Raw genomic sequence first — 25000 nt, 5'->3', positions numbered from 1 at the left:
ATAATTAGCCACGATCAGAACAATTTATACTGATGGATAAATTGGCATCACCTGGACATAAACATCGCATTTGCCTGAGGGATACCGCGGCGTTAATAAATCGGCAATTAGCCGGAATTATCATTTTATGCGAATTCGCCCTTGGCTCGTTTCATGGTACACCAAGTACAACAGTCTTATACATCAGCCAGTGTTCAATGCATTGGCAGTGTTTTAAATTGATAAAATAACCGACAGTACATTTGTAACATCGATGGGAATAACTATTCATAAAGAAACCTATCGATCATGGAACACTTCTTGTTCCATTTTTTCGCAGATAAGTAGACAGAGCTTCCTGAAAGTACTCTGAGTGTTCTCTGAGAGCACCTTAAGGTAAAAAAATGATCTTCCGTTAGCAATCCCTACGGGGAGGTCTAGTGGTGCTCCCTCGGTGACAATACCCCAACACCTAAGGGTGATTTCCTGGTGTAAAGTATCGCAAAGCTTTGCTAAGGAGCAAAAAAACATCTATCCGTTATCGGCGGCGCGGCATGTCTATTAGCTGGGAAATTGAGTCTTGACCGAAGAGACATGATGTTCGGAGTACATGTACATGTTCTGTAGTAAATACAACAGAGCGGACAGACCAGAAGCGAATTTACTGGGTGGCGCATGAAGCGCGCCTCGGCCTCTATCCTCAGTCTCTGTTCGTTGGAGAAAACATGTGCCCTTCCACAAAAATGTCCGCATTACCCATATACTTGTAGTATGTATGAAGGCAAAACGCTGTACATGCAGAGCAATTTGTGACTCGCCACCAAAGAATAATTGCCTCTGCAATCAGCTATCGCAAAGAAGTCAATGATGAAAGGACAACCCATCAGTAATCTTCTCGCCATGTTGATTACGGTAATTGCTGGTGGATGGTGATAGCGTTAGGTACAATACATGTAGCTATCCACAAACGACGAAATACATATTTTGTTATATATATCACATTCGGCAATTGAGAGATTTCCTGAGTGTCAGTTCCTTTCAGGAGAGACTGAATTGAAAAGTAAGTGTCAAAGTTCATGTGACATAAAAACTTTGCGGTCCAACGTATTGTTTGATACGGCGCGAACTTGTTTTTAACTGAAAATCTTTATTTGACACCGATTGTACATTACGCGCCCCGTATGTCACAATGAATGATTCATGAGAAGGTTCTCTTCTATCGAATTGGGAAAGGTTATGTCCAAATGTCAATTCGTCTCACTGGCCCCCCGCCTAGAACTTTGATAGATTCATGTGGGGAGGTCAGTTTTTCCGACACCTTTTAATCCCCTTGGCTATACAATGAAATAGCGAGGTGGAATCCTGCTGCTTGGAACACATTCTATTGCAGAATAATATATGAAGTCAGATCGGATTTTCAAATCGTTCGCTCCAACGCGAAACTGCGAAAAATAAATCTTCCACGAATTCTAAATCCATTTTCTCAGATTACAAACTTTCTTTCGGTTTTTATTGCGCTTTTTATTTCCGCGAATAGAGTGGTTCGCGAAATAAAACGCCCGTGAAAATTACTATAAGTTCGTCTATTTGATTGACCCTTCTGTTTCCCACGCGTGAGGGATGGTCGGGGGCAATCGTAGTGTTCACTAAGTTGAATGATTGGTTTTGACAGGCAACACCAATTGGTATACAGGAACCCATACGCATACGCTAGAACTCAGCTCTAATCTGTCTGAACCAAAATGTTCATATCAACTCTGTAATCACATCATAGACCAAGTGGTTTCACATCACGTATGATAAGACGGAGGTGACACATCACATACGTCATATCATAGACAATGTGATCAGGAAATCACATGACTGTCACATCATTTAGATCACGTCGTTAAGTACGTGGATGCCATGGGTGACACCATAGATCGTGTAGTAACACGGAACATAATAAAACATGTAGATCACATCGGAGTCACTGACCGTATATAGTGACACATACGTCATATCATAGATTATTTGTATAACACATGATCACATACGTCATGGACCAATTTATATCATTTTCGGATAGTAGATGTAAATGCCTCCGTCGATTGCTGAGCTAAGGAGCTATTTATGTAAGCCTGATATGTCTGCATACGGAGGCAATGGAATCACCCATCGATTGAAAAGATGATCATCTGGTCATTACAACGGCTATTGGATGTCTGACAACTAATATGTTCATCTTGTGGTCGGACTGTCGCCGGTAAAAATGATGTTGTTTTACGTCAAAGGAAAATCACCCCACACCGTTTTTGCTGATAAAATACATCTCCAGGTACCCTCTTGTACCTTGTCGTTCGTAATTGTTTCGATACCTGCCTTTTATATGATAACCCAATTACGATGAATAATTCTGAACTGTAGGTTGTTGCTACCCAAATTATTGGTTGCATGAAAATCATCCAAACAATAGCTGGCGCGCATTGCCATCACAAAGCAAACGTTCGCAAATCTTGTCCCTTGGCACCGTATATTAGCCGATTGCCGGGGCATTAGCAATGCTTACTAAGTTCGTGATACTACTCCCAAAGACCATGATAAAGAGTATTGCTACAAGGTATGCATTCATTTATTGAATGAACAAGATGAATGAAGGGTGAAATCGGAATCTATATCCGCAAGGGAAGAATTTTGAGGATAATGCTATCAATAACAAGGGCAAACCAGGTTAATGGATGGATAGTCACAGCATGCAGGCCGTGTCTCATGGTACCTCGCGTTTATATTTCTTCTTTTTTACGGGTGTACCTTTATTGTTATGCAGCTTCCAACATCTTTTGCTACAGACCAAGTCGTTTACTGAGTGTAGTTTGTAATGTCTCTCGAAGGATTTCAGTTTCCCTTCATCTTCTTCAAAAACAAAATCAAGTTTTATAGCTGTAATTATTGTAACATGTGTGATGACCCATGTATATGCATCAGTTTTCTTAAGATTTTTTTATCACAAAGATACATGTTTTTACGTTTGAATGAAATGGACAAAATTCAAATTAGCGCGAAGTGTAGTTTTTTGTTTCATCAGCATAAGTGTGTGAAGATAATGCCGGTAAAGAACTGTACATTTGCTCCACAACCTCATAATGCTTCAAGTACGTGTCAATTTAAAGCAAAAGTTTTGCTTCCCTTACATGTACATGTACCTCAAAAAAAGGTACATCACCTATTCCTTTATCGGTTTATATCATTTTTCACCCGCTTTCATCATCCTAGCATGAAGAATACGTGAATATACATGAGTTTCCGTTTTCCATCGCCTTCCAAAATATAAATCATCCTTTTTTACTTCCAGGGTTAATATTAGGATTGTTATCAGGCTCTTTGAGATGCGTGTTCTAAATGTGCCAAAAATACGAGTAACATCAGCTTTCTTCAAATCGAAAAATTTTTTTTGACGGATATGTATCATTGTTATCCCACTTTCATCACAGCAGCGTGACAAGAAATGTACGTGCGCTGATAAACCTGTGTGATGTTTTAAGAATACGGTAGGATGGCAATTCTCTTTACATGTTCTTTCCTCTATACAAGGAGAAGCAGTTTGCATATTTCGGACGCAAGGAGAATGATTAACCAGATGTGGCCCTTCCAAAAGGGTCGTCTGATTGGCTCACATTCTAAACGACCGCGCCGAAGATGTATTCACAGAATTTTGCGACCGGGAGTTACACAAAATCCCGACCTGGGCCTGCCATAGGAAATCTTGGAAAATTTCAAAAAATATAATGCATGCACTGACAAGTTACAAAATTTTAATACAAACTTGTTCATTAGTTATCGCGCTGTTACGCGAATATTTCATTTTTTTGATTGCAAGTTTAGCGTGCTTGGCGCGTTTAGTAGCAAATCCAGCGGTGAAGAATGCGATTTCGTTCCTTAATCTGTAATCACAAATTGAAATTCAAGGACCCTAGTCCGTGAATCTTGATTAGTCTGATATCCCCTGGAAAAGAGGTAGTTATTCATAGACGATCTACGCGCACCCGATAGTTGACAAATGAATGAAAAACAAGCGTGCAAAATTAATTTAATGTGATGTATCCGATTTGCACCACTTGATGGCATAGTTATACTAATACATGTACATGAAGAGGATCAAATAACGATGTAAAGGGCAAAAGTCGTTCTCTCTAATTCCAAACTAGTCGTTGTGCAGATGTTGTTTAAGTCTGCAGTGGCCGGTTTGAGGCACTGAGAATATAATGACCTGCTCTTTTTTGGGGATCTGGTCAATCCGGATTTAGATAAATGCAGATCACAACAACTAATTTCGGGCAGCACTCCAGGGAAAGCCTTCAAATGCATGAGGCACTTTGCACGATTCGTGGAAGTTGCTAAAACCGCAATAGGACAAAAAAAGAAATTGTAAATTGGCATGTGAGCTGTCACAGCCGCAGGAAAGATCCAAAAAGATATGCATTGGCATCACCTGAGAGCCTGAAGGATTAAGTTGTCTTTTCTATCCCCGTGCAAACTAAATTATTCAAGAAGGAAATAAATAAATGACGAATGGGAAAACGTGAAAGAAACTTAGCCGTTCAGTACAATGTGTGAATGGTCTACTGCCATGTACTGGGCATTCACATGTTCAACAGTAATAAGAAAACAAAGGGCGTGTACAGGTCCTTAATCTTGAAATATTGGCCACCGTGATATTCGAAGTGCCTTCGTAATTTTCCGCTGACCAATCGGCGCCCATTTAAGTAGGATGGCTTCGCTTAGGTCACGTTTGATCCATGTTGGCGCAAATTGCTTCGTCCACCCTCCGTTAGCTATACGACAGGCCAAATTACCGGCTACGATCAGTTATTTAGATTCCCGAACCGTGAGCTACATGTCTTCTACAGGATGTGTCTGTCAAAAGAAATGATGCGGTTTACCATGCAACAGCATCTTGATATACTTGTAACAATGATGATGGTCACTTCGCCATCGGACTGAGTTGAGATGGTAAATTTGATCCTTGGTGTGTAAAGATGCATACGAAAGATGATATCAGTCAGAATGCGTGGCGGTCTGTTATTTAGACCAGCCTTCCGAACCTCGTCTCTAAGGGTTTCAGGCAGTTTAACCCATCACATGTGATAGCCACCTAATTTCGACACGAATGTCGTAAGCGCAATTGTGATGGCTCATGATCAAAGTTGACTTTGCTGTCAGGGCCGTGTGACCATTGATACGACGCTCGCCGTACTAATCGGACAACTCTTGCGATTCTGATTTGCCGCCTTATCAAAGTAGCAGCGTCTTGCATGGAAATAAGAGTGATGTGTTCGACGGAGGTGGTAGGAGAGACTTTGCGATCCATCATCTACGCCGGTAACCATCCATTTGGAAGTAAGGGGCAAATGAGTTTAGAGGCTGGTGTCAGTTGACGTGCTGATTGATAATGATAAATCTAATACGGAGCAAGAGAGATTTTACTTTTACTTACAAGCTTCCTCAATCGTCGATATCATGGACATGAAGCGTCAAGTTTTCAGTCACAGCCAATTAAACGCTTGGGTACTTGTATGGTATCTGAATGGTATGGTGGCAATCAAACAGATCAATCATCTGACTGTTTCTACGTGTCCAGTACGATATCACCAGCAGGGCTCCGCTAACATACCGTGGGACATGTTCGCCTAACCGAAACATCTTCCACGCATTTGTCGAACTACGGCGTACTAATCGATGGATGGTGTTTATGTGTGACGAGAATAGGAAGCTAGCCGGTGTGAAAGAAATTATTGTCCTAAGAACATGGTGTCCGAGTCTCAAAACACTGCGCCGATTGCATCAAGGTAAGCAATATCAATTATTGTCCCAGTCTTCCGAAAATCTATTAACGTCTTTCACACTGGACATGATCAGTTCCACAATTATCACCGTAGCTCTTATTACTATAGAAACACCTTTAAGCCGTCTACATTGTTCTTAGCTTCGAATTGAAAAAACGAAAAAGCCAAAATAAAGTCATCCACAACCGGCATGGCCGCGATGCGTTCATCAGCTATATAATGCTTTGTTTCGGCTACAAGAAATAAGACAAATAGTCTTTATGTGTTCTTGCAAGAACCTAATGATAGTTCTTACGCCGTCTTACATTGAAGAGTGTCTTTGCCACCACGCTCTTTGCCAGCATACAGGTATGATTGTATCGACAGATCTGCAGAGGAACTGGTGATCACAGTTAGCGGGATTCTGATCGTAGTGCAACCACGATTGTTTTTGCGATTGCCTATAACATATGCCGATTGATGAAAATAATGTTTATTGATATTCTGTGCAAAGTTACATTAAATCTACGCTTTTAGCTCGGTATCGGTACACCCATGTGCATTTTTAATAAAGAATTTAAAACATGATAACCCCTTGGCTAGGCTACATATATCACAGTCACGCTGCAAACTTTCGACTTACCTAACCTATAGCTGTTGTGGGATTCGTCTCAGAAATTCCCTTTGAAGTAACTCCAATGAGTCGTGTGTCGAAGAAAAAATCATGTAAGTATTACAAGATATCTTTGATGGGTGCAATTTTCTGTCTATCTATACCTTCTAGATATGCATGTACATGTAGAATTTTAAAGACAGGCAGTTTTTTCAGGAATAACCCGATATAGTCAAATTGGATTCCGCACTGCAGCCGCAATCTTGTGTCTCTGTACGATTGGGGACTGTCCCAAAAATACTGGTATACATTGAAAGCATATCATCGATTGCCGTCCTCAAATTGACATGCGTTGTCTTTTATTTTTTGATAAGATTGTGTTACACGAGTATTCAACCCGATGTACCTTTCAATCTGGGCGTCTGTCATATGCAGCAGCAATTTGGAAGAATTATTGCGACGACACAACAGGAAGTATCTGTTGTTGAAATAAAGTAGGCAATATACAGTCATATAAGTCAGGTCGAAGTTAACATCTACCTTGTCTTGGACCATACAGAATGTCAAGGGGTACGCCGTTTGGATTACTGGTGGTACAGGAATATAGAAGTGCTGTTATACACAATCCCGTATATATGTGCAGTTACATTTGTATAATGCATGAATCCTCAGAAAACCCCATTAAATTGACTCCAAAATGCGAAAAGAATCTAATGGAGCGTCTTGCGCAATCACGGACACCAGTAAATTTCGAAGTATGGACTAAATTATAATTGTATATATACATATAACACGTAGATTGCAATACCGAAAACCTTCATTTTGTTAAATAAGGAACCAATTCCTCGTCAAATCAATCTCTGAGATTGAATCTTGGTTTCAAATCTGAGTCATAAGCAAATTTGGCATTCCCATCTTGAAAGAAATGAAGCAGGATTACCCGATCTATGAATAAGTCGAATTTCGAATGTTCTTGTATCTGAGTGATAAATCCGTGCTCCGCCTGCCTGACGTAGGCACTAATGTCCTTGATGACAGGTTGAGATGTTGTTATTGAGATGAATGATTCGAGATGAGACGCGTGACATAAGAATCGAACAGTGTATCGACAGATCGGGTAAGGTGGTGCGGAAAGGCGAGCAACTCGACGTAGCGTACGTGACTTCATGTGTCCTCTCATGAGGTCACTACTACTTCCACTAGATACACAAATTTGGGAAACCTCAGATTGCAATATTTATTTTGATATTTGAGGGGCCGTATGAGAGAGAGGGTCACAGGTGATAAAATCAAGTATAGTTGTAAGAAGTGATCCTACTTTTGAAACAAAAGATTGGAGGAAAATTTATAAATCCCGATCCTTGCTCTTAAAGTCCATCCTGGCACCAGTGGTTTTCAATGTACGGTCGCCTCTCGATTCTCGATATTAATAGCGACCAATAGATATATTTCCATTGAAAGCCTCGCATATATAGACTGATTTGTTTATGGTCAGTCGAGCAAATTGATGTTTCGTGACTACTGTGTATATAGCTGGCGATAACATCTTCCTCTGGTTGTATTACAAGAAATACCCTAATAAAAATCCGCGTCTATATGATGTCTGAATGAAACTGTCCGTAACAACTTTGAAAGTGCTATGATGAAGAATCTGTTGTAACAAAATATGAAACGTACTGTTTCCAGTTCAAGTTTTGATTATATACATTTTCGAATTTCAAGATTGGGGACACTGAAGAATTCATCAACAAAACTATGGAATTTGTTTTAGAAAACGCGCATGCATATTTTATTCAAGATTTGGTAATATCTTGCTATTTGTCGTGGAGCTGCGGTGGCCATCTTGCAATTGATGGCGGCCATCTTGCAATGATATTGTTGATGCTCCCACAAGACGTCCGCCTAATTTTTTCCCTAGAAACCTATGCTGCATTCAGGGGATGTCTTGTAACTGTTCATGGTGAGCCATTCAGATCATGGCTTGTTTCCCGTCGACCAATTAATACTCTATCCTAGTTAAGCTCAAATGGGTACTGGGTTGCACGCCCACCGACCGCAGAAGACTGATTCCTGACTGATAATGGCTAATGATCCAAAAGCTACCAGTTTTGCTGGTATCATTCTGAAAGCAGCTCAGGTCTGGTCCTTAATGAGGGTACCGTTTCTTACATGTAAGAGTCCAAAGACGTCCGAATCGATAACAACATAATTGACACTGTAATGATATTTTCGGCCATAATCCTTACGTCGTCAGTGTGACCCCACGATTCAGTTTTTTCTCTCCATTTTTCTTCTGTCGCATACGTGTGCAAGTTTAATGAATCGAGAGACAGCCGAAAGTGATGTTCGTGAAATAACATACTACTGCGTATGGCATCAGCACTTTCTATAAACTCAGACATGTAACGACTGCATAATCATTAGCTAACGTTGCGAAACCTTCACAGGGGCAAACCTGAAGTTACTGAAGGTATCATGTGTGTCAACGGTCTCGAGTGAATCATATGGAACCATTAATTCTCTCGAGTTCCTGCCAGGTGTTTCGAAGAGGGCACGCCTTCATCGTCAAACAGGAATGCCTATCGGGCTCAAATAAATCTGTGGGTGTCCCTATCAATCTCTGGAATCTGCCTAGCGGTGCGTTCCTTGTCAGAGTTAGAAGGGTTCGCGCCCATCTGCTGTTCCAGGGTCATACGAAATCACCGCCGCCTACGTCGTTTGTGATATTCTACTGTGGTTGTGTTGCTGCAAAGTCTATAATTTCTTACTAAAGTCCATTCCACTTGCACCGGAACAAACCTGGTGTGCAAATACAGACACGCCCCTGATTAGCTGTTATCAGTTGTTCTGATTGGTCTCGGAGACTGCGTGACGAAAACCGAGATTGAGTTGATTTCCGTTACATGGCTTCCTTACTCAAGGTTTGCTGTTGCTGGAGCAATAAGTTCACGCCCTGGTTTTTAGTAGCAGTAGCCATGAATAGATAAGTAAATTCCTAGAATTTTACACCGGCTTCATGTTATTTCGCCTGGTCCTGACATCGTCTTCAAAATTCGCCACCTACATGATATGTATAGGGAGATTACGAAATATTACATTTCTCTGATTTTTTTATTTTTCGTAAGGCCGGCGTGCATTTTAAAACCCCGCTGAATTACATGTATCAGAAACCTGTTAATAATTGCTATTTCTCCGCCTTTGCACGTATTTGAGCGTCCTATAGGGCTTCCAGCCATTTATTTCTGGCATAATTCAACGAATGAAGCCAAAAAACCATCTGATATTAATATTTCAACGTAAATTTTGAGATTTAAAAAGTGTTGCCATACATCGAATGATAATAATGATAGGTACACTTCAAGTTATTTAGTCGTGGCTTTACATTCAAGCCCTTGCTGCAGGGTAGATTTCTTAAGTTTGGTATTTTAGATCGCACTTAAGGCTACACTTTATACAACAAACAACTGACAAGCCTCCGCCGAATGTTCAATCGTACAGTAAATACTGATAAAGAAAAGAAAGACATTAAAATGCCTTGTTTGTCAAATGGATTTGTTGTGTATACACTTCATATGAAAATAGAATTCATCTTCAATCAATGTTTTATTTATTCACTGGGCTACATGTGTACATCCACACAGTATTCATTCAATAACTATTTCAAATAAAAAAATGTGTTTTAAACTAATTAAAAAAGTATAAATATTTTCTTCCCTTTGTCTAACAAGTTCGTCGGATAGTTTTGGAGTACATTGTATTTCCTTTAGATCGCATTAGCTGTTTTATTTAGATTTTCAGTAGTAACAAGGATACGTAATTTGTCAATGGTGGCATGCATTGGCTGCAATTTTTTAATGAAATATATTACGTCGCAGCATAGCTTTGTAACTGCTGAAAGAGTTTGATCGCCACATTTGGTCCAGCCACATGCATGTGTCATGGTGAACATCAGCCAGAAACGATTAGCACTTTATTTTCGAACAGTTTCGCCCGATTCAAAAAGAAAGCTCTATCGAGACGTGGGAGGCTAGGCATAGCTTCGGGGGATATCGCAATGGAAAACTTTAAATTTCTCTATCAATAACAAATAACATCACATTCTACAGCAACAGGAATAAACTTCCTTTCTTTTAAACGATAAATATGGCGTTTCGATTTCAGTGTTTTCAATACTAAAACGTATCAGCCGTCTAGTTAAACGATAGGCCATGATCGTCTCACGTTCTTTCAAAACTTACATACAAAACGGCTCGAAGTTTACTTGTCTTTTTAGGTTTATACAAGGCAGTTAATAGCGGGCACCTCTCTATCAACGGGATACCCTGAATATTTCTATATGGAAAAATATGGTTTCTTTTGAATTAATCCTCTCAGTCGAATAGTTCTATTAATGACACGCTTGGATATGAAATAGGCACGGATGTATCATACAGTGCTCATTGCACTCTTGATCTCGACAGTTCTTCGAATGTCGACAATGTTGAGGCTCCGATCATAATTCAAAACTTTGCGATGCTATGCTATATTGTATATCAATTGGCTTATCAACAATCCAGCAAATTGGTGGTGATTGATCTTATCTCCGTATTCTGTCAGATACAGATGTGATTAGGGTCGTCTGGAAATGGACCGACCGAGATCCGATTGCCTCCCGATCTGCGTCCAAGCGCTATATGTATACCATCTCACTGAGGAGAATTATAATGTCATTTTAACCCCTGGAATACTAACACAGTTTTTACCAGGTATCGATATCCAATGGAAAAGTTTGAATTATGTGTATTTCCATCTTGAGTGACCAGTAGGTATCCTATCATGAAATAGAGCAGTGCGTTGTCTCATATATGTAACCTGTTGAAATTATTGTATAAGTTGATTATTTCAAAGAGTGGACATCATGAACACGTTATAGAACACTTATCTAGTACATGTACAGTCATGACTCTTTGGGCTGTTGGTAAATACTTTTGTAATAATTTCCAATCTTCTTTCTACCCACAAAGAATAGCTTCGTTTTTTTATTGGATACTTTCTGACACATATCGACCTACATGTATAGCAAAGGCTTCAATTTTTTGCAGCAGCCGTGTTTATCCATGGATAGATTTGCAATATAGTATCTGACCTAATAGCATCATCATCTAAGGAGACCAATGATGTGTAAACCCTCGTCACAATAAATCGAATTTCTTTCCATTCCTTCTCTTATTCTATACCTCTGCATATACCGAGGCAAGAAAGACAATAAGTGTAATGATGCGAGGACATATCAAATCCTCCGCTCCATGAGAGTTATCCCTGATTCGAACCTATACAGTGGCGGGCCCTCCGGTCATCCACAAATCTCTCCTCACTCTATATTCTCTGCTGGACAAGCCTCCCGAAGGGTTCGGTTGGAAACATTGGCCATTATTTCCCAGCCGCCACTACATGGCACCAAGATAATAGGAAGATTTCTTCAGCAACATCTTGCGAAGTTATGATGTAGTAATTGGGCTATCTCATGTTATATAGTAACTTGGAATGTCCTACTTTTCATTATTAATGATGATATAATGTTCAGATCATGTAACACAAGATGCATATGTAAAAGATTGTGTTGCATAAAAATTTTATCAAAGGAGTCCACCCTGCATGTCAAACGGTAGCCCGTCCTCCAGCCTATTAATATCAAGTTCCCGGCGATGGGTAGTTCCAATAACATTTCGATCAGGATTATGCGTGGCCCCATAGAACATCTTTATTTGGCTAATTGCTAATTTGTCTCCTATTGTTACCAGTCATAAGTTCAGTTAATCAGCTGGCGCGAGATCTGATGACGAATCGGAAAGCATGAAATGGATGGTGCGGGTCAGAGGAGACGGAGCATTTGATTGCACCGCCACGTCGAGATTGCTCGCCTTTAGGAGGCGCCAGTAAGAATGGAATTGGTCTAGGGGGCGTTAATCAGAGATCGAGAGCAAATGAATCAAGCCATAATCGGCCCTTGGCACGTCGAGTGTGTGCCCTTTCTCCAAAATGTATATAGAAATTACGGGTCAGAAAGCCCGAAGTGGAGACGATCGGCGAACTTTATTTGAGCGTCAATTTGGGAATGATCTACCTGTATACATAGGGAAATGGCACTCTCGAAGCATAGCTTTTAATGCCCTGTTAAGCCATAAAATTGGTACATTTCTAAAACACAGGACAAACTACATGTACATGTATGACGTAGTCGCGTCAAGAAACTACGGGTATGGGTAACTGTTTCTCGTAGCGTGTGGCTCACGTGTTCTAAATAATGATTTTCATATTGACAGCCAGCTTAAGCACAACTTCTTCCACATGAACTTTTAAACAAATTTTGTTTCGATAATACAATCTATAAGGTAAATTTGCTTCGAAAACTTGGATCAAAAGCATTTAAGCACGATATTAAAGGATCTACACTGTTTTAGAAATAACACTTGAGAAGTGTGTAAAGGCAGATGCGCAAATGTACATCCTTGAACAAGAAGTGAAGGTTGCCAATGAACTGAAGCCTTCAATAAAAAAAGATTAGTGTTCTAATGTATCTCAACAATTAGTTATTGCCTTTTGCTTAAAGGCCACGATACGACTCTCTTATGTTCAACAAGAATCTGCTTACTAACTCCACATATTAATGGACCATCTCTCTTACATGCGAGCCAATGTGACCTTGTACTTCACCTTTCCAATAACACCGCTTTTGTTATCGGAATCTTGCCCCTTCCAAAACTAATATTAGATTAAGACCAATATTTCAAATACTGAAGCCAACAAAACGCTTCTGATCTTATTTCCAATGTCTTTATAAATGTTTGATACAGACATGTATCGTTATTTCTAAAAAGGTAATAAGTTTTACAATAAAAGATGATTGGATGTGCGATATCTCGCTAAATCTTACCGATTGTCAACTCTTGTTTAATACACCAATTGACATACAACATTAGGAATTCATCGTTGAAATCAACAAGGACATGCACTATTCAAATGTGGCGCTTGTTCGTGGAATCATGCATCGACCTTTTACTACACTACGACATTGTTTATTTCTAATCACGTCGAGCCCATGCAAACACCCACCGATAATCCACAGGAAAGAATCTATCCTTTGAAAGGCGAACCTTTTCGCAAGAGAGAATGATATATCTTCGAATAAGCTGGTAACTGTGATGTCCAGGAATAGATTGACCAACTTCTTCTTTACTCCATTAACTTCGTCTAATACAAGTTTCAATTCCCCACAGTCTCATAACAAGATAAGAGCTTTGTACACAATTCGATAGATTGGCACCGTTATGCCGCGTATTTGTCAGTGTTTCATGTTTGACCTCCGCCAATTGCAAGGGGCCATCAAATTTGTTTTTGTGTTTACGCCTTTATCTATGTCACCAGGTTTGTTATGCAATCATGCATTACATCATTCGATCTTACACAAACGGTTGCCTAGTCACCAGGTTTGTAATGCAATTACGCACTATAAAATAGGAATATCTTTGTACAGCGTGTATTAAGAGTCGCGTCCATTTTGGTGGCGTTTAGTAGAAATCTGTTCGTTGCCTATTGAATTGCTGTTACCATGACCGGACTACCTATAGCGTTGATGACAACATGCTTCCCTGCAGTGAGTAATACTAGGTAATTCGTTACCCCGGTAAATTATTCACGCAAAGGATCATCCCAACTATCGCTGGGGAGCCCTCAATGATATAGCTCTACCGCTGTTTATGTTAGAATGATGAAATATCGCCACAGATGTGCTGATAGTCCGCGAGGGAGAATGGCCATCGAAAATATATGCAAAAGTTTATCAACGATGGTCATTGGCATGCTATATAAAAGCATAAAAAACAGCCTAGACACAACAGAAGAAAGAGTCTACCGCTTGGGAGACGTTAAGGGCAATATCACGAATAAAGCTACACCATCTTTCATGTCGACGAAGATGTATTAGTCTTGGTCATTGGTTTTGACGTGGGTCTTTGATCCGAGGCGCGAACAGTATATCAGCTATCAACTGTTATCATTTGACGGCTCGAATGTCCGTCTGCATCGCGATGTCAATGCCTTCACGAGAAGCCTTTTTGGTTCAGGTTCGTTCCTTTTATGACCTCTCCGACCTATCAGCAGTCTTCGTCTAGTGTTGTATTCTCAGACAGGGATGTAAAAACATGATTTTGAGACAACGTTGTGAGAGTGATGACTTCGACCAAAGTTGACGTTCTCCAAAAAGGCCGGTATTTATTGAGGTAATCTTTGCCCGAGTACATCCAGCAAAATTGTCAATCAGGGTGTGGTTCTTTCTTCTGTAGAAAGACTGACAAGTAAGACTGTGACTGTTACTAATTGAGCAGAATTAGCTCAAATAAAATTTTGCTAAATGCTTTTGAAGCGGAGTGCATGTTGTGATGTTCCTGAAAAAAAATCTTACACTCGATCAACGAATCTGGTGGTACAACTCCCTACATTTTTATACCTTACATGTCAGTTTGTATATGTACATTACATGTACCTGTGCAAGTAAATGTACGTTCAGGACGACCAAACCCAACGATTGATGAGACTCCATAGGACTGGTGCTGTTTTAATGACATTGTGGAAGTCTCTTCCTTTGTGGAGTGGTGCCTGTGTGTCTTTGACCCTTTACGCTTGCTACGAGTTTGTGCCAAAAAGAGGCGTTTATATCCGCTGGAAGTGCTTTTCTTTTGGATATAGCTTCTATGACAGGAAGTCACTTGTGTAACGAACATTATTTTCCAAAGCTACAGCGTACTCACCAGTGCAGTTTACGGCACAGTCAAAACGATTTTCTTGGCATTGGTGCACAGGCGATGACTATAGTGCCTGCTTGTGTTGAGAAAATGGGTTAGTGTTGTATTTTACGTACATCTACATGTACAAGGAACATGGTGTAGCTCTAAAAATGATGGAGGTATGATTATACCTTCATCATTTTTATCTTAGAGGAACCAGCGTAAAGTTTTTCTTCGTGATATAATCAAGGCCAATAAAGATTGGATTTTCGAGGTACAATAGGGCTTGGGAAATTAGCTTGTGTCTATGATGGCCAGAGGAGAGCCCCAGGGAGAACCCTTCTCTAATAAATCAGTTCACTAGCAGCTCAGTCGGAAATAGCCATGTCAGACCAGCGGATCCTGCTGACGCCGGCACCGCCTCTTCGATGTTGAATAATGCAATTGTAAATATCTGCATGTATTGTACTTCGTATGTAGGTATAACGTTCTTTCCTTGTTTCAATTCTGTAAGTCAAGGCTTAGCTCGCCACGATCGGGCTGCAGTTAATGTCTTCTTCATCGTTCTCCTTCATCCCCGCACAATTTGTGTTAGATTAAAGAGACTCATGAATTATGTTTACTTTATGTTTACCGGACTTCAAAGGAATTATATCGGTTTCTTTTCAAATGACGTTTACTGGTAACACTAATCAACCATTGGCTGTTAATCGCACACTGGCAACGGAATGAACTGCCAGAGTTTGTTGTTCATGTATATATTGATGAACTTAACATGCTAAACGAGTGATACAACAGAAATGGGTACTGATCGACATCTCGCAAGGAATCTGGCAACGTGAACTCCGCGAGGCTAATCCCGTTCAAGAATGAAACTCGTTCATGTCGGCCTGCAGTGCGCAGTCAAGGGAATGATCCCCGAACTGCGAGTTGTCGATAAATTGGGCTGTTTCACCATTCACATCCACATGTTCGATTACCGCCTCGTCTGCATGGGATCCTGTCCGCATTCTCGTTATAACCTTTGTCATTTCTAAAGGTGTGCGCTAAAAGGCTCGTGATGTCCTTGTTGATTTCGGTGATGATTTCCCAGGTGAATTCGCTCTTCTGTCTTTTGGTGTAAAACCAGGTAAAAATCGGGAAGATAGCGAGATATCGCACATTTACTTCTGTACATATTGTATTCGGCGGTCACGTGGGTCGGCACAGCTTTGGATCCATCGTGAGAATCCGCCTCGCATACAAAAGGAAGATAGAAAAGAGTGAGAGGGGGAGTATATTGAAAAAAACTGGTGCCAGGATGAGCTGCAGATCTAGCGTGAAACTCCACGGCTATATATTCGCCTGGCATATATTGTCGAACCGTTCGTGGAAGCTTCCCTGACTGGTACAGCGAACTCGTCATTACCGGAGCCAGTGAACCAAAGTGCTTTTATATGACATTTCCTGATCAAAGCATCACATCTAATACATGTTACTTAAAGGACAATGCAGTCACCCCCATGTCCATTACGGTTAAAGGGGCACCTATTGTACAGCGAATTACAAGGACATGTGTTTATACAAGCATTTTGGCTGAGTGCTGTATACATATCATTTCACGACAGCCATTTCTACAAGTGACAGTAGAGATTTTTCAATATATCAATGAAGACCTTTTTGCACCATTATATAATAATATAATAATGAGTCTTTTATATAGCGCAATTCCGTGACATGCACTATTATTAGTTCTCGCTCAAAGCGCTTTGGGATATCACATTATTACCCCGGTCTCCACAGAAATTAATCAGGGGTTTCAAGGAGCAACCAGAAGGTGCTCACTTGAACTCGACCAGTAGGGGAAGTAAGCAGTGACTCGGCCGGGAGTCGAACCCACGACCTCCTGATCATGAGGCCGACTCTCTTCCACTGCACTACCGCTGCCCCGTCATTTGAATACTTCTGTTTCCGATGGAACACATTAACCGTGACTATGATAAACTAGCACCACCGTATGATAAAAGCCATGATGCTGTGAAAGTCTGTACCCGCCGGGGAACCGGTGATGTTGTTTCTCAGGGACATCACATTGAAACACGGGGCGCATTCCTTTGTATGTTTGGCCTTGGCTTCTTGAAATGTTTGATTAAGTGAAGTTCATTTCCTGTCTGCGTGAACACTCACAGAGTCTGAATTAACTTCTTAGAGATGTCCTCGGCAGATTGTTTGATTTAACTTAATTAGATTTAGATAAATATCTATACGGAATTGGGATCTGGGCAGAACGTAGCATATAACTATGTTGTTATGTTACGGATGCCTTTAATGTAAACCGTAACTCCCGACAGTTCTAAAATCAGTGGACGCAGATGGATGATGCAAAAAGCTAACATTGCCCGATATTACATCGCAACGTCGTGCGAATATTGTGCGTATGGCAACTTTTTAATGACGCGAATGGCACGAACGAAGTGGCGATACAATATCGCGCTTCGTCAGCAGTTACTAGTAAAATAGAAAACCTGGTAGATTCGGATATATCGCGGGCTGAGTCACCAAAGACTGTATAGTAATGTGATATTATACATCAAACCAAACCTGGGTTCCAAAGCATATTTTTGTGTCATATCGACAGACCAGGAAAGAACAAGTCAAAGTTACTCGCTACACGATTTGTGTTTTACTTGGTCTCGTCGTGCGACGGTTTTCATGTCTTTACGGCTTGTTCACTCAGTGAGTGACACCGCGACTGAGGATGCAGGTTGTTAATACCCGACCTTGGGGCCTTACTTAAATGACGGGATGACTGCAGTATGACCGAAGGTGTGTACTCTGGTTTCACTGATGTAAGGACGTTTCTGAAATGTACGAAAGTGGAGATATTCAATTTGGATAGACAATATATTGTCCGATGGTCCTGACGTCATGTTCCGGCCTCTTGTTTTGATTTCGCCCACTGTGATTTAGAGGGAGAACTTGGTATGGGATTTAGGTGACCAGGAGGAAAATGCACATATTCTCCTCCATGCGCCTCCTCATGTAGCAACAGACTAAATGCTGAGAAGACAGTTTTCTTACATAAAGGTAGTTTTGTGTTAGAAGAAAATGCCCACCAATACACACACTTTTACTTAAATGCATTAACATTACACTGACAAAGTATACTCTATCTATAGCGGAAGATAATCATTACCAAGATATCGTAAACAAACAATAACAATAATGGCTGCTATTAAAAAGAGTTTGCCTCCTTTTTAGCAACTTTATTTCAGCGAAAACAATGAGGGGTCACCTCTTCATTTTAACTTTGATCCAACAAGATATTCCAAGCCTGAATACGTTTACATTTAACAGCTGCACATTTCCAACACTCCGCAGCGATTGAAAAAGAGATGTCTCTTGAGGTTACTCGTTTTTGTTCGGAAGAGAAAAGTCCGAAAAGACTCCAGGGTGTGACCGGTCCTCAAACCTTACAAGTGTGCCTATTACCTGAAGAAACACTAAACCCTTCACCGATAGGAGAGGCTGCGTTATTTTCGCCAACTTTCTTCATCTCTGCCTCAACATATTATTCTGCCGGTATGGAGAGTTTATTAGTGTTTTTCCTCATTGCTTTTGGTGATAATTAGGTAGATTAGGTTTAAATGAAAACCTCTATCGCCGCGTAGCAACATTACTTGCTGCCGGCCATACCCCTTCATCTCCATTTATGACTTGGCAGCAAAGCGACAATTTAATTAGAGGCCGAAGCTTTGTCATTATTGTTATTTTCGGATCGAAGGTTCATTATTGAGCCACACCTCCTAGACCAGTATTTCATTTTAAATCATCGCAACCCATGTACGAGTTACCTATTCACATTCCGATTGCGTTCTCAATAATCACTACCCATATTTCTAGTTTAATAGGGACAGTTATGTCAGTGGCGCAGCTATGTGGGGGGGGGGGGGGCATGCATGCAGGGGGTAAATCCCCCCTCCCGAAGTCACCCAAACAATTAGTTTTTAACCGTGATTTTTAGCCGAAACGGTTACTATAAAAGGCACTAATTTTGGCAATTCATCTATTGGTTTATGTTCACAACTACATATTTAATGATGATAGCCATTTCTCAACGGGAATGCTAGATAATACATTTGTATCTTGAAAAACACGACACAATTTCTATAGATTCTGTCAGCTTGAAAAACACGACACAATTTCTATAGATTCTGTCAGTTGGCGTAAAAGGTTAATTACTGAGAGGCATTAATTTCACTCTCTATTTCTTTTTCAGATACTCCCGATAGACGTTTAATCCATTGGCATCTAAGTGATGTACTTTTTCAATCGAATTCATTTTAATTTCATTTTTTATTGTTCTTGCAGATACGTCACTGGACAAAGTATTGACAATTATGAAAGGTCTCGATTTAGCCGCATATAACAACCTCGATTCAAGATACAAAACTTTTAAGGGATGTATGGGAAGTGTGGAGTCGGGATATTTTCGGAAGCGGTCGTGGGATTACCGAAAGTTGAGAGAGGCGCTCGGAAAACAACAAGCAAAGAGTGCCAGAGCAAGGTAGGTGGAATCTGTGGTCAATTCATGCCTTGTCATGAAGATTTAAAAGATGTATGATGGAATGACCACTCAAGTACTTTCATAAGGTTACACTTATTTAAAAGGAAACGTATCCTTCGTCAAAATTCTCAAGCGTATGAGCTATAGGCGTTTTACTTTTTCCCATTCCACAGCACGAACCGAGTTGTGGTCACCAAAACTGCATGAGATGCAGCTTTTCTAGTGGTGCCATCTCATCAATTTCCAAAGAACTTGTTGCAGCATTGCCGATGTAGCGTGATCGCTCTGACAAGGAAGTTATAACTTCCTATCTGTGATTGCACCAGAACCATTCATGGCTTCCACTGAAGACTTTTTTATTATCGTCATCTTTTTCATTATAGGAAGAGCCGCGCTACGGAGGACTCCCGCCGGTTACTCGGCTTACAATGATGAGGCGGGCCTAACATCTCGCCTCCTGGTACTCTACCACCACAGGGACGATCCCATACCAGGACAAGATCGACTTCTTGTAGTTTTTGCACATAATGATTTCTCATCTATATGTGAAATTCACGGGAGTTTTGTAAACTGTAATCACCTTATATACTGAACAAACGAGAACACAACCATTCTGTCCATTCATCATTTTCCAGAAGACGTACATGTAGAAGCCAAATAACGATTGGTTCGTAAACGAGTACTGTCTTGGTGACGCATGAATCAGCGTTTCTGATTGGATAAAACGAGAGGCAGGGAACCAAAGATCGGACAAACAGCCTTTTTCTTTTTGAGGCAGATTTTTCTTTATTTGTTCTAGGGCAAATGCGTCTCCGTGACTCAGGAGCGTTTCTGGTTGGATTAACCGACTGACAGAGAAACCAATGTCAGAAAAACATCCCCGATATTTTTCAATTCACTCTTTTCCTTTGGTGAATGGGCGAAGTAACAAACTACTAAAACTACCGGTAGCGTATTCTGTTCGTTAAACTTTGTTTTTTTCTAAAGACTTCTCTTATCAATTTGACACAGGATTCGGTGCTTCGGATTGGACAAAACGACAATTACAAAAGTATTCTTGAGGAAAATCCTGAATGGTCTGGATCCATTGCAACAGATAACGGCCAAAAACACACGACAGAACCCTTTCTCGAGGTGGAGTACATCAATTTGATTTTCTGGAAGTCTAGTCTTTCATAAGTGTACACTGCATATCATTCGACAATTTTTTGTCGGTTAGTTTTGTTGGATTACATAATTTTGAGTATACCGGTATGCGAAACAATTACCATGGATACAGCAATGTATTTTGCTGAGCAACGCCGAGCAGCGTACACAACTCAAACGATGCACACGGCGACAAGTAAAAACCTGTCGTTACGAATGTCGCCGACCCGCTCTTCGTCGTCGTTTTCAGCGTTCGGCAAGATATATTGTATACTATGAAGAATACGCGAATAACTGTAAGGAAGTTTTTACATGGACATGAGCACATACATCTTACCCCGAATTAGTTTTTTTTTAACGTGTCCGATCGTTTCAAGCTGCGAACCGTATGCCATTAAATGTATTTTGCTAGAGTCCAAGTATTATTGGGACAGCCCGCATGATGTTTCCATAAAATCCAGGACATGTTGCTATTTTAGTAATTGATTGAGGACAACACAACTGTCGAAAAAGATTTGGCGATTAAAAACATGCACAGCCACTTTTGCTACATGTATTTCATTTGATTGTACATGTACATGTACTACATTATATTTGAAGGTCCTCTCAGAAAGTGTTCGATTTCCGGCGGAGAGGTACTGTGTATGTTACTTTGAATTTAAAACTGCAAACATTATTTTGGGATTTCATCGCACAGGATTTGGTTACGACCATGTGAACTAAGGTGGCAAGACACTCAGTAGCCGGCTTGTTTTAACTAGAATTTCTTTCTCTAGTATAATGGAGGAATGTCGGGTTACAAATATACTCATATACTTGTTTTATATTTACTATTGCATCGTACGTAGTCTTGCCGAAATCGTGTCCTATTTGTTGGTGTCAATAAGAATCTACAATTTGCACAGTGTATCATAGTTCAGTTTGATGAGATTATTTGAGGTGGGGATATGCAAATCAAAAGAAAAACCGGTTCGCCATGTTTTCGCTGTACGATACTGCAATGACACTCGACCCGTATCGCCGCGACTTCGGTCAAAAAAACGCATGCAGGCTTTAAGTCACAAGATAGACGTATTTTAATCGCGGTGGCCGGTGGTGCTTTGATAATACCTGTACCAGTTACGGGCCACAGTAGATTCGCAGGGGAGTCTTTTGTCAACAGGTCAAAAGAGGCATTCCTTTCAGTTACTTTCTCTCCTCAGTTCACCAGTAACAAATGATTTCTGTCTTTACTGTCGCCTGTGACCAGTATTTGAATCACCACCACCACCGAGAAAAGAAGTTGCAAACGTAAATGTACATGGCACTGCATTTAACCAATGAAAATCATTTTCTCCATGACGTGCTGCCATTGAAAAGGCCTCATGCAGCAAAAATGGTCCCCAATCCGAAAGTGTGTTAAAACAGGACTCGACCTCTTTTTTGCTTTAGACTATAGAGGAGAGTCCGACTGATCATTGGGTTCTGCATGTACACATATTCTCCCTTTCCGGGAACAGACTGATGGCGTCCGGAAAAGCCTTGAATCAAAAATAGCCTCGAAGCTGATAACCAAACGTTTACATAATATATACTTGTCGCCGTCAAGTGACACAAATCACATTTCCTGTCGGCGACTCGAATCTGCCGTTGACTTGCAGCTTACTAACATGGTAACATTTTTATAGTGACGAATCATCCCTTTGAAGTGCATGTCCCTGTTGGCGCGACAAAGATGCCTGATGAAAATTTATGTCAAATACTTATATATACTATAACACACTAATGCAAACAGACAATTGTTTCTTAAAGCTGTGGTTCGTTCGGGTGTAGTGTCGACATGTGACCCGCTGGGAAGAAAAAAGAACATATCCGTATTACAGCAACCAAATGTATACCACCATTAGCCAGCAGACCTTATTCGCCGCTATACACGACGTTATATTGATTAAATCTATTCAACAGCAAATTCTGAACGAACGAACCAGACCTTTTTGGACATTTATTCCCTATCGTAAGTTGTAAAACCAGATTTACTTGATATAAATGTTTATGCCCGAATGTCTTGCACGATGATGATATATGATCAATACTAAGAGTTATGTTTTTGCAAAGAAATCAGTACAAGATCATACATGTACATTGTAATAAAATGTTGACACTGCCAATAGGAGCGGCGCCCCTGATCGTATATGGGCTTATATGTATGTAGTTGGTATCAAAAATTGTAACGCATGCATCATTCTCTGCATACCCGTTTTACCCAATATGGAGACCAGCGTAACGTTTTTGAGGGTTTCCGTTTTTGCCTGGTACACTTCTTTGAGTGGTAAACGCTATATTTCTCGGTGCCCCCCTATTGAAAAGTTAAGGTATCTCAGCTGTCTATTGCACGGTAACACTAAGATATTGAGATCAACCGAACCTATTTACAGTTCCGAAGTCTTCTATGAGCAACGATTTTTTTTCAGACAAACCAAAATTGTGCAATAGGAACTGATACGGAAGTGGAGGTATATATAGGTTTCTTGCCATTTTTCGTGAAAAAAAGGTTTGCACAAGAAAAAGAAATCGGCGTCTCACAAATCCTTGCCGTTTATTTGGTACAATGTATTACTGATGCGAGGAGGGGTCACGACGGATAAAGCGAAATGTTGACAAACTAAAAGAATCTGTGATGGAACTTGAAAATTGACTTAAACTATTGATAATATTTTATCATCGAACTATTGGGTGAAGCGCTTTTCAGGTGAGACTGGTTACCGTCCTATAGAGAGTGATGTGATTTGAGTCGTTCGTAACCTGTATCGTGCATTATGCTAAAAATGAGAAAATAGTCATAACATATTTTTTGGTCCAGTACTTCCGTCTACATTGAATCGGCACAGCCACGATTTCAGTGCAGATCTGAAACAATTTCCATATTTTGTATCCGGTTACGCAAGCGCACGACTGAGAACTGTATCAAAATCTAGTGTGCACATGCGTACCGGATACAAAAACCGTGGGGCGGATTCGAAATCCACAAAGGAGCATCCTGAGGAAATCTTTGAAATTCTCCAGCTTCAAGAAACACATCCGAACACATTGGTTCTATATACCAGTCTGATTTATTTGCCAACGCACGGCAGCCCAACTGAGCACACATAATGACATTACATAAACCAACAAACACTTCACCACAATGCATGAATTGAACTGGTCCCACAATAGTCAATAGAATTCCACAAAATCAGGGGTTAATGTTCGCTTCTCCGGCACTGCTAATCCTTGATTTCCTCAGGATGACAAAGAGGTAATCGCATTTACTGTTTGGTTATGAGAATGTCGACTTCTATGGTTCAATAAGTAAACAACATCAGGTGTTAAACTTTAGTTTTCTTCTGTTCTCTTGTTTTTTGCTGTAATCCACAAGGCCTCAAATGCCTTTACCATACATATATACATGTATTCAAACCAAAAAAATATCGTCAAGCTTTGGCCTTGTGCATCGATAATACTGATTCATACACCTTGTCCAATATTCCTTGATATCCTCAGCACAAATGTTGTTTTCCTAAATTCCTGAGTATGGTTTTCTCTTGTGAGCTAAGGTGGGTGTGATGACAGGGTCAGATGAGGTTATGACACTATGTATGTGTAGGGAGCAAGGTGGTAGATTTTAAATAAAATGAAGCTATTTTCAATTTTTGTTGAGAGTTCTTCTTTAAATTGAGAATATCAGTGTTATGGCGGATTTGGGAATCCATTCTATTTATTCGAGAATCCTTATCGGAACTGCGTCATGTCGTCCTTTTACATGTTTGAGAAGGAATAGTACCAAAATCCAGATTCGTCGATGATTTCACAAAGTGACCGGTCTCCCATTTTTCAGAAATTGAGATATCAGCACCATCTAAGTTGTACTAGCCATGTCTACGTAGGCTGAAAAGGTGGATGTCGTCCTGGGTGCCGACAAATGGTACCCAGGTTCGAGATCGATTGGACAATAAGCACCCTGGGTGCCATTTTACTAGACAAACAGCACCCAGCTTCTTTTTGCCTGGCTTACGGATCTTAGGGACGAGGACGTTTCTTGCAATCTCGTTTTATCTCGCGCCGTGGTACATATCACATGGGGCTGGGGAGCGTATGTCAACCTCCTCCAGGAACCAATGAAAATCCGTTATTATAA

At 40.4% G+C, this 25000-nt stretch overlaps 1 protein-coding gene across 1 annotated transcript in view; it reads left to right on the top strand.

Annotated features, from left to right (window-relative positions):
- LOC135482833 (uncharacterized) overlaps positions 1 to 24512 on the top strand; it is a 74621-nt gene extending 50109 nt beyond the window's left edge. Inside the window, exons 2-3 of the mRNA XM_064763254.1 lie at positions 19506 to 19701; positions 20085 to 24512. Coding sequence (XP_064619324.1) covers positions 19506 to 19701; positions 20085 to 20133 — 245 coding nt within the window. The 3' untranslated portion in view covers positions 20134 to 24512. The remainder of the gene's footprint in view (positions 1 to 19505; positions 19702 to 20084) is intronic.
- The last annotated feature ends 488 nt before the right edge of the window (positions 24513 to 25000 follow it).

Source organism: Lineus longissimus, chromosome 2 (assembly GCF_910592395.1).
Source record: "Lineus longissimus chromosome 2, tnLinLong1.2, whole genome shotgun sequence".
Classification (NCBI taxonomy): Eukaryota; Metazoa; Nemertea; class Pilidiophora; order Heteronemertea; family Lineidae; genus Lineus; species Lineus longissimus.
Note: the sequence above shows the minus strand (reverse complement) of the source record. Positions and strands in the feature narration are given on the sequence as shown.